The 11,592-nt window shown below is 42.9% G+C and overlaps 1 protein-coding gene across 27 annotated transcripts in view; it reads right to left on the bottom strand.

Annotated features, from left to right (window-relative positions):
- Positions 1-11,592, bottom strand: part of MAGI1 (membrane associated guanylate kinase, WW and PDZ domain containing 1) — a 352,470-nt gene that overhangs the window by 76,692 nt on the left and 264,186 nt on the right. For all 27 annotated transcript variants that reach the window (XM_054076267.1, XM_054076261.1, XM_054076272.1 and 24 more), the window contains one exon: positions 1,905-2,111. In XM_054076267.1, the coding sequence (XP_053932242.1) occupies positions 1,905-2,111 (207 nt within the window). The remainder of the gene's footprint in view (positions 1-1,904; positions 2,112-11,592) is intronic.

The raw sequence follows: 11,592 nt of genomic DNA, 5'->3' as shown, positions 1-11,592 counted from the left end.
TCCCCAAGCAGCAGGACTGAGAGGGCTTCACAGCCAAGACTTTGCCTGCACTCTCTAGACCAGAGACCAGTGACATCCTCAGTTCACAGCCCACAGCCCTGGGTTTTGCGGGAAAGGCATTAACTGCACCTCCTGCGCTAATTGTAGTCTGTGTACTGCTTTTACCAAAAGGCAAGATGCTGAAAACAACAAACTGGGAGAAGAGGGAAGAGAAAGATCCAGACTGCACCAGTATCCTTAAGCTGCCTGCTTTCTAGCCTTCCTGGAATTTGATATTTTTAGGTAGAAGCTGACAAGATAAAGAAGCATGAATGAATCATCGCCAGCTTAAGACTGCAAGTGTAAACATGCCAAAGTCTGGAAAACACAAGTCATCAAGAAGCCTCCTAAGAAAGCAGGAGCATTTTAATATGGCTGGCACGCTTAAATGTGAAATAAGCATAAGGAATCATTTTGCTACACAAGAAATAATTCTTTTCTTGATTCTGTGCCCATTTAATGGGGCAAGGGGCTAGGGTGTGATAACATTGAAATAAATGAGCTGCACCTTCCAGTATTTCATCTTGTGAAGAAAAACAAGGAAGAGAAATGGTGCAGGCACTAAACTGAGATAGGAAGCCAAACAGCATCTTCCACACCTTCCTCCCAAAATCAGATCTTGAGAAAAGGGCTGAGGTTGCTGCCATGTCACAACAGGTGAGAAACTGCCCTTAAGTACAAAATTTTGCAAAGGAGCTGGTAAGCAGTGACAGAAACTCCAGCCTGCACTGGATTAGGCCAGCCAGGAGCGATCTGGGTTAGAAAGATGCAACAGAGTGCAACCCTCAAAGCCATTTGACAGCTTGACCCGCAGAGTGTCAAAATTAAATCTCAACCTAAATCCTTTTAAAGCTCCATACGGATGTTAGAGCCAAGACTTTGGCAGGTAGGAACTGGCATGACAGCTCCTATGACTTATCAGAGGCTGAGAAGGGAAATTGTCATGGTGGTAGGAAGTGACCAGAGGACAAGAGACCAAGCGCCAGTGACTGTGAGCACTCGCAGCAAGTGGCTGTGGCTCTGAAAGGTCTGAAGCTGTGGATAATGCTGCTGGCTAAGCAGCTACCTCAAAGAGAACTAGGAAGATGAATCTAGTGTTTGAATCCGAGCTGAGGAAGTAATGCTCTAAGCGCTGACAAAAACCAGGACTGTAGACACGGGGAAGAGCTCTTGCCCCTCGGAGCTTCACAAACTTCCAGTACATTTCTATGGAAACCCAACTGACCTTCAACAGTATTCTGCTCTGAATCAGCCTGCAGAGCACCTGACTTTAGATTGCAAAAATTTCCAGTGATCTTCCAGCCAACGCTTAAAGGCATCCATGGTGGGATTGAGATCTCTGTTCAGGACACAAAGCCTTCATAAAAATACAGAGTTTGCATCCATGCTTCAGATCTCACTCCTGCAGCAAGCAGCCCTTGGTTTGCTGGAAGATACCTTGGAGAAGAGGATCTAGTAATTGTATGTGATGGGTATCTCCAGATGTAAGGAAGGGGAAGGGACAGCAACACATATTGGAAGGAAGATCCTAATTGATCCTAATTGAGCCATTTCATACTGTTCATGATGAACAGAACTGTCAACCATAGCTCAACTCTTCCTTGAACTTTCTGCAACTAATGGATTTAAGCTTTTCCCCATTTTTTTCTCATCAAGCTCAGTCCCACAAGGCCTTTTTAAAAGACAAAACCGTGCCTGTGTTTGTCCACACCCAGACACCTGCCACCCCAGCGTTGTTGGCCAGTTCTGTCTGGGATTGACACTTTTACAGCAAACCCATTAAAAAAAAAAAAAAGACAAGAAATTCCCCTTCCCAAAACCTTCCCCAGTATTGCAACTGATGGACTGCGATATTTTCATTTTACCTGTGAAGCTACTGCTCATTTCAGGTACATCATCCTCTTCCTCATTCTCTGTATGCACTATGCCAGCATTTTGCATATCATTGTAAGACTTGGTTCGCTTTGGAGTTGACTGCTTGGAGCCAGACTGCAGGTTTTGCAAAGCATCGGTGGAAGTCACTTTCCCACTGAGGGGCTGGCTGGGAGGCTTGGGCGTTCCATAATAGTTACCTAGGCAACAGAAACACATTTGCATCCTCAGAAGAGAGCAGTTTATAGCAGCAAGATTTCTATTTTATTTTCTTTTTTTTTTTCCTGTTCCATTAAAAACTCTGTCTCTCCCTAGAAGTACACAAGTAAATAAATAAATAACACACACCATTCTCATTTTGGAGGGGCACATTTCATCTCTAGTGCAGACACAGAAATATTTCTTGCCTTTTAAGTTATTTTTGTTGAATCTAAAAGGAGAGGCAATGGTTGCATTGTTTAGGTGCACTGAGCGTACAAGGGCTAAAACAAAAGGCAGTCATGGTGAATAGCAAAACTTCATCTCGTTACATCTGAATTTCAATTAGCAGCCTTTTTACATGTGTGCACCCACACAATGCTGTGGCAGATTTGGAGTAAACCCTGCAGAAAATAAAAAATTCATGACTGCCATCACCCAGATAAGTGATGAAAGGCTCAATGGCCTGCTTTAATACACAGGTTCTTTTAGGGTGGATGTTGCGTTTAAAAAGCAAAAACTATTCTCTCTCTAAAAGAAAATTTGTCAAAAGAGAGAAAAGGAAAGGTACCACGTGGCACTGCTTCCTTCAAAGAGGAAACTCAGCAGTTGGGTCAACTTGGGTAGAAGTGAACAAGCAGACCTTAAAGTGAAACTTGAAGGGACAAAGGCGCGCCCACACTTATGCAAAAGCATAGCTCTTGGCATCCATCTCCAGACGTGATGCACAGGGCAAAGTGCCTGAGATGCTTCACTGTTGTTGTAAGTGACCACGGAAGAAATACAGAATAAGCGCGGGTTCATTGATGCCAGAACTGCACAGAGGTATTTCACTGTTCCTGTTTCACTTCACCTTAAACACCACAGTAGTGCCTGACCTGCTCTAAAACGCTCTACAGGAACCTCAGGTCTGGAATGTGTTCCCGCAGCACTGGGCGTTATAGGAATTCAGGCCTATCACAAGGTGCATTTTTTACCTTTTATACAACAATCTGTGATCTACAAGTTTTACACGAAACTCCTCCAATTTTCTATTTCAAAAATTACCATTAATTTTCATTTGCCACCTTCAAATTGCAAGGGTGAACTTAATAATAATCACACGCTCTGGCATGACAAAATATAAGGGATGCTCTCCCTTACAGCTTTGTATAGGACCATGTCGGGCTGCACACACATAGCTTCAATTGCGGCAGCAGCACAAAACTCTTCTCTAAAATATCACGTACATTTGATTGCATTCTTCATTGTTCTCCATTGGCTACAGATAACCTAAAAGAATTTTTCAACTTTGCAAAACATAATTACAACATTACATATTTAATATCCATTCCCCAGAAAGTGTACATGCCCCTTTATCACCCCAGTAACACCGGCAACAACACGCCAGAAGCAGACAGAGCAAAAGCACTTTAAAACCTCACCTGTGCTAAAAAAGTTTTTTCTTTCATTTTTATACATATGCACATGTATTATTGGTGCGGAAGCAAACGACAACATTCATACGCTGAGCTACGACACTGAGTTTAAAGTCAGCCACGCAGCTCTGCACGACCTGCCCCACCGCTGCATGCAGTCATTCCACTCACCCAAGACATTTCATACTGCTCAGCCATCACATGCTTGAGGTTTACAATGACATCCTCATTTCAGTGTCTAAGTACCAGTTGTTCATCTCAACTCATCTTTAGCTGACTGACTTGCCTTTCCTGTTAAAGCGTTCAAATCCCTTACAACCCCAACACCACTGTGGGGGTTGTCATCTGTAAGGTAAAAGCACAGGGATCATGCACACCCCAGCGCTTGCAGACCTCAACCTGTGAGTCTGGAAGCTCTCCAGACACATCAGGAGCAAGGGACACCAGGAGAAAGTCAGAGGAGCTCCTATCTCCACGCTTTTACTGCCAGAGTACTAGGACAGCAACATGTGCAGGTTTGTCTTAACAAGGTGTGTTTGAGCCTGTATACAACGTCGTAGATTCAGCTCCATAGGAGCAGCAACACTCCTCAGCTCTTTCATCTTCTGTTCATCATTTCAGAATCTTAAATGTACATTGATGCATAATTTATAGGGAGAAGGAAATTACTTCTTCTGGAAAGAGCCTCTAATGGGGATGGAGGCTCCTTAAGCAGGTTGCAGTCTCTGCTAGAGAAATGATTCTTATGCTCTACATACTGCAGAACTATTTTATATAAAAAGAGAAGGAATGGGGAGAGAGAGAGTGCAAACAAAAACCACAAAGGTAGGTGGGCAGAAAAAAAGCATAATAGATCCTGCTCCCATCCTATCCAGCATTTCGCCCATAGAATGCTGGTACTTTGGGGTTTGTTGGAGGGTGGGGAGTGGGTTGGTTGTTTTGGGGTTTTTTTTTTGGTTTTCCAGACAAAATATGTGTTTCCTAGGGATGTTAACTGCTAAGCGGAGTGCCACATGTGTGCCGTATATGCGAGAGCAGCTTTCATCTATGGCACTGCAGATCACTATTTTGTGTGACATTTACTTCAGCTCCATTTTAAAGGGTTAAACCTTTTCAGGATGGATGAAACAAAGTGAATGAAGGGGATATATTGATGTTGCTACTGTGGGTTCTTATTTCTCTTGGACAAGAATGTAGCACAGATTTTACCATCCCTCCTTCAATTACAGAGAAATACATGATTATATCTTTGAGCTTTGTTCCTTTTCAGCTCCTCTAGAAATAAGCTGGAGTTCCTAACAGCCCATGGAGAGCTGTTCCTCAACAGAAAAACAGGCTTCTCTAAAGCATTTCAGATTTGCTTACACAGAAATCGTTAGTCACTTTTCAAACCAGCCACGGTTGTTGGTACTACTATTAGTGAATTATTATTTTCTACCAACACAAGTGTGCTGTCTCAGAGGATCCCTACAAGTACCTATGAACATATACAAAGAGCAAATATGAATTTGAAACTGAGTAAGGCTGTGCATCTGTTAGGTTTGGTTTTGCAGAACATGAGAAATGCAGCCATTGGCGCTGAACTTTTCCTTTTCCTCCACAGGAGGCAGATTCAGCCTGAGTTAATACCCAAAAAAATCACAGCTCTTCCTTCAGATTCACAGAAGGACAACAGGTTTGGCAAACAACACAGCTCATGATGAATAAATGCAAAAGGAAGCTCTGACCCAGGTTCCGGGGACACGGAGAATGAGGGAAAATGGAAATACTCTCTTTCCCTGATGTTTCCTGCAGTAACACCTATTGCTCTTCTCTAAGCACTTCTTTTTGAAGATATGGCACGTGGGCCTGGGCGTGGGGGGAGACACACCATTAACAAAGGACTGGGACTTTAAATGATCATCAAAACTTATGTTTAATCCTGGAAATTCACAAGAGAAAATATTTACCCTGTGACTCAGAAATCCAAACGTGCACCATTAATAACTGCAAGTGAACAGCCCAGCATGAGTTTTAAAACACTCAGACTCGACATTATTAGTTCGAATTAAATCTGTCAATGTTTATGAAAAAACATACATTTAAAAATATGCTTTAACAGTGTTTTGTGCACCACTTGTAAGACTAAAGAAGGGGCTAACTTCATAGCCAGTGTAATTTGTACTGAATATCCAATCAGCTCTAATTATTAACAGCACGTTACATGTGCATACACAAGCATCTGTCATCCCCGAGGATCCCAAAACATTTTCTGAAGTCAGCACAGTGGCTATGGCAGGACTCCTCGGGGTGCTGAGCTCCCTCTCAGCTCAGGTGAAGCTCTGTAGGACTTCCAAGGACTGCGTCCCCAGCGAGATGTCCCAAAGCTGGAACAGAGCTGCCTCTCTCCTGTGGGAAGGAGATTTCTTGATAAAGAGAAAAGAAAAACCTGTATTTGTCTGCGGAAATGTTAGTTCTGAAGCAGCCAACACGGCAGAAATGGCACTTTCCCATGCCTGATTCCTATGGGAATGGGTCCCCTAAGCTTTACCCTCTTCTCAATCACATTTGGATCCTGCCTACAGCAACCAAATTAATAGCTAATAATAATGCATTCAATCAGCAGATGCTCATACCATTAACTGAATTCCTTGTCATCACCTTTCACGAACCCTTTTTTTACTCAGTCCCTTGGTGCCTAATGCTTATTTAACCACAACCAAGTCTGATGGCAGCTTTTATAGCCAAAACCATGACTTAATCCATGCACTCTAAAGCACCACTCAGGAGAGCGCACAAAATTAACAACAACAATGAAAAAAACCAGAATAGCTCTTTGGAATGAGTTGATTTCTTTTCATCTCCTTATCTCCGATTGTCAGCAGCTTACACATTTTAGCACCATGCACAGTAATTAGACCTTGGTAACGGCTAATCACAACAATAAGACAAGTTCTCAACATCATAACACTTCTTCCTCTGCCAATTCAAGCAGTGATCATAATCAATGAAAGCAGTCTGCAGCAGCTTCTACCCCATCCTGCAGCTCACAAATTAAAGCAATGCTGTCAGCCAAGAGAACTTTCTTTTGACACTTTAGGAATCTACTAGTAATGGAAAACTTATTTTATTTCAAACTAAAACCCATTCTTATTTAATATTCCCCTGATGGGCTGTAAATTCACAGATAAGATTATTGTTTTTCACGTGACCTGGAATTTGAAATATAATTCACAAAAATACACCAATTAGCTACCCTTGAGTAAAATAACTACAAGTCTAATCCCTAAAACCACTTGACAACCACCATTCAATTAGAATTGAAAGGATTTCATCCACCCAAGATGCTGTTTCTGGAATGGGTAGAAATGCACATTTCTAAAGAACTACAAGAATGCAATCTGAAAGGGGCGAAGGTGAAAAAAGATTGGAAAGCAGGCGTTTAACCTTGCTGAGAGGGAATATGAGACCACGGAGGCTGCTGGTGTGGGATGGGGCCACAGAGCTGACACTGAAAGAAGAAAGAAGGCAGAGGAGCTGTGTGCAGGGTCAAGCATGAGCATCAGCATTAATCCTAATGGTACAACATCAGTTGAAGTTTCTGGTCCCTAATCGCATATTTCAGTCACTTTAATCTGCAGGTGATGGCTTTGCTGTAGCTATTGTCTTCCTCAGGGGAGGAGAATTTGCCTTGCTTTTCTGGTGTGAAGAGATTTAGGTCTGGGACCAGCAATGTATTTGCCTCTCAGGAAAGCAACGAGCAGAGCTCTCACAGTTCTGAATTTACTGACGCCCACTGCGAGGCATAATTTTGCCATTATAAAACAAACCCAAGCAACTCAAAAGCCCCCGTGTAGCACAGAGGACTCTGCGTCCAGGAGAAGAGCATCTGATCTTCAAAGCTATCACTCTGCGTTAACAAGGACTCCATTAACAGCTTGTGTTTTTAAAAAGCAGCTCATAGCCTCCCGTATTGATGCAAATGGGTATTTTGGGAAAGAGACTTGGAGATAAGGAGCAAAATGAAGCAAGCTCTTGACACAGAGACTTCGAATGTAATTATTAATGTAATTGTCTTATTTTCTGAGATGCAGCCCTTCTTCTCTGCGCTGTAAAAGAACCGAAACAATTGACCCTTAATTTTAGCAGAAGTGCCTCTGCTTATCTAATCCAGCAAGAATGCTTGTGTTTGATTAGCACAGGATGAATCGATTCCTGGAGCTGAGCTCCTGCTACAGTGTTTTGTCTGTTCTCTTCCCAAACCACATTCTGCTACAGATTTCTACATTTAGATGACAGATCTGGCTGCTGTCTGTGGGATTCACCTAGCTGCGACTGCACATTGATTAGCAATTGCCCTGAGGAAATTCAGTGTATCCAGGCAACCGGGAGGCGGCTGCAGATACAGCATCTGGAACGGAAGCAAAACATAGGCAGAGAAAGAGATCTCAGATAAATTAACCTGCAATGTATGCAAATCCAATTTGCTTAAAATAGTAGATTCTCTGGCAATTTTTGCAGTTATTAATGGTGAGGTTAACCGAAAGATCTGTCTCAATTTCTTGTCAAATTAGTCAAAATTTTGCAATAAATATGCATTTCAATTTATGTCTGAAATTTAACATAGACTCCAATTAGGATCCTTATAGGCAAAGACAGCATAGCAGAAAGTCACCTACAGATCAAATCAGTCTCATTTATTCGGATTTTTCCCGTGTTTAGATATCACTAGGTACTGCCACATGCTCTTGCTAACGCTCATGTACAGCTACGTCCAAGCACATTTTATGCATGGAAAAATTTCTAACAAGCCCAAACAAAGCAAAGATGCTTAAAGTAACGCATAAGTAGTGTAGCATGGGGCATAAGATGGCTGTGGAAGCTCAGGGTGTTTCCGGAGCCCAACTGTATTACAGCAATTGTTACATCCACATGCAAATACTTTAAAAAAATTAACCGGGAACACAAATGAGCAATTGCCTGTGCAATGCTAAGATGGAGAACATAGAAGAAGCAGCTGGAACACACCCTGCCTAGCACAAGGCTGCAGGAATCAAGAAAATGCCGTGTTACGCCACTGTAATGTGCAAATACTTCAATACCTATATACATCCTCCCACCAGCAGGATGTGTCCCATTAACACCTTCCATCTCCAGAAGGCAGTGGGTGCATGGACAGCAGCTTGCGGCGCGGGGCCAGCTCTGCAGCTGCAGCAAAATGCCATGGCTTCCAGAGCAGAAGGGCTGCCCGGCTCCAAAGGGAGCTGGGCAACACCAGCGAGGAGCAGGCAATGCCAGAGAGAATCCTGAGCACATCCAGCACCAAGAAACAATGCCAAATGTGCCCGGATGCAATCTATCAACGGATTATGAACAACAGCCTTCGACACATCAGACTGCGGTTAGAGAATAAATAATGCCTTAAAATAACCTGAAATCAAACTTAGGAAAAGAACAACCAACTCACCATATCCTTTTTGTTGCCAGAGGTGTTTGGGGATAACCTCTTCCCTCGAGGTTTGTGTTTTAAGATACACCAAGAGACAATGAAAAGCAGGACTGCTAATGAACAATTTCAGACAGGGCTCACATTGAAAAACTTCTTATTCAAAGTGCACGAGAGAAGCCAATCAGAAAGTCCACAGGAAATTCAAAGCCACTCTAAAATCCTATCAGATATTTGAATATTTGCTTTTAGAGAGAGTTACTCAGCTCCTACTTCAGCTGTTTGTAGAACGATGCATTGTTATCAAATGACACTTCAGTACAGCAGCACTCATGCTGAACACTGATAGTCCTGCACGTACGCAGGAAGTTCTTTTTCACTAGTGATTTAAAAAATAATAATAATAATAAAGAGAGCAAAGTATAAAAGCCAAAGATAGAATAGGAACTTTGCTGCAGCGCACAGATGTTAATAAGTGGGTATTCACCACGATACACTGTAATGGCTCTAAAGGAGCCATTATGATTTATTGAGTCGATCTGTAGTATGAAGACATTAATAAGCGGATCTTATCTTATTAAGTGGAACGTGTTGTTCCACGGCATGGGCATCCCTGGCGTTTGCCACCCTTACTCGACCCGATCTTTCTGTCATGTTCTGTATGCCACAGGCACAGCGTTCATGCCAAGGTTGTACCACACTGGAGAGACCAACAGGCTGTGAAGCCACCAGAGGAGCAGTGCAGGAAACCCAGCCATTTCGCTACAGCATCTGGGGAAGCGGGGCGGCTGCAGAGAAACCCAAGGAGAGCCAGCACATCAGATAAATTAGGCTAAAGGCATCTTGATTTGAAGCATGTTGCTGAATACACCTCTTCACTTCAGCTGAAAATCTAACTGCACTATTAAGTTAATTTATTACACTCATTAAGTACAACAATCAGAGACCCTGTCTACAGTAGCGAGTTTTATACACTTTAAAAATGTTAGCAAGTCACCCCATTATATCTTGGTCATGAGACTAATGCAGATTACTTATTACTTCTCTTGGCAATCGCATAACGCTTGTCCCGAGAATGAAAGATGATGCCTTGACAATAATACTCTATAATGTAATAACCCTTCATATGTTATAAAGTGCAGCACTTTTTCTTTTGAGGATCACTAAGTGCCGGGCAGGCATTCATTAATACAGCCTCGCCAGACCCCGGCGACACAGCCATCCCCATTCAAAATGCAGCCACCATGCTGATATTCCCATGCACCTCTGCACAGCGCCCATCTCCACTGTTACATTTGGCACAGCCCTCCGAAATACCATCACGTCTGCTCTCTCCTTCCTATCTGCAACAGGAGATAACTGCAGGCACAGGATATCTCCTGAAATATTAATGAAGAGAGAGAGAAGTGTTGTTTTACTATTCTCCAGGCCAGTAACCTGAAGTACAGCACAGTTACCTGATTTGCCCAGGGCCACTAAGCAGCTGGGGAAGAAATGGGAATAAAATCGAGAAGCTGTGGTTCTGCTCAAAACAGTCTTCCCTTGGGGTCCCTGTGAGAGCCCACAATTCAAATGCAGAAGTAATTGCTAAATAATTAGTAACCTACACAATAACTCCCATGCATCCATCAGTATTTTATGCCCTGAAGGATCATTCAATAAGTGCCCGAGATTACAATTATCATGGTTCCCTAACCACCAGAAGGACTACTTGTGCATCTAAACAGATTTTTCCTTCCTGATGAGTATTGTCAATGGGAATTGCTATCTGGCTTGAGCATGTTGCGTGCAGCTTCACCAGCACGCAGCATGTGGTGCGAAACGCACCGGTGCTGGTGCAGCTTCACAGCTTTGGGCACATATTCTGGGATTTTAGCTCCAGTTCTCAGATTCACATGATCAACTGTTGGAGGGGGGGGAAAGGAGTTTCTAGGCTTTATGGTTGAAAATCAGTACAATGAAACTGGAACTGAAAGCCTCAGAGATTACTGCTTGCAAATGGTCCCTCCCATCAGGACACACCCCAATTTTGGAGCATTTTGGGTGCAGAACATACCAAGGAAGTGATGGGAGACCAGAAAAGCAGCTGCCATGCCTGCTCTGCCTTCACCAGGATGTGAATCGAAAACTGCCCAGAGGAACCTATTTGCAGCGCACCAGAAGAAACAGCCATGACATTATGCAGCCCAGGAGGGAGGCAGTACTGGTTTTGTCCTATTCAGCTTGCAGTTTCTCTCCTTGCAATTAGAGCGCTTTCAAAATCCAGGGTTTTCTTTCAAAACGTGATACTCTCCTACTCTCTTATGGTTTCCAACTGTTCCCTTCTGCTTTTTCTTTATTCTTTCTTGATAGTATGCATATTGGTATCAAAGTCCTCTATATTATCCCTCTTCCGATGGCTCCCTGTTTTCTAATCTTTCTCCCCAGAAGACTTCTTCAGTAACTGTTACTAAACAAGCGCTTCTGTTACATCTTCTCCCACAACGTTTTTCCCAACAACAGTGCAATATCTGGGTGGCTTCTTGCCTACAAGAGGCAAACGAATGTCATCCAGCAATACCAAAAGTTTTCTTAATTGTTTGGATCAGAAATACAAACCAAACACCCATCTACTCCCTGACCTGCCCATGCAGATGTTTA

The sequence above is a fragment of the Cuculus canorus genome, chromosome 11, assembly GCF_017976375.1.
Source record: "Cuculus canorus isolate bCucCan1 chromosome 11, bCucCan1.pri, whole genome shotgun sequence".
Taxonomy (NCBI): Eukaryota; Metazoa; Chordata; class Aves; order Cuculiformes; family Cuculidae; genus Cuculus; species Cuculus canorus.
Note: the sequence above shows the minus strand (reverse complement) of the source record. Positions and strands in the feature narration are given on the sequence as shown.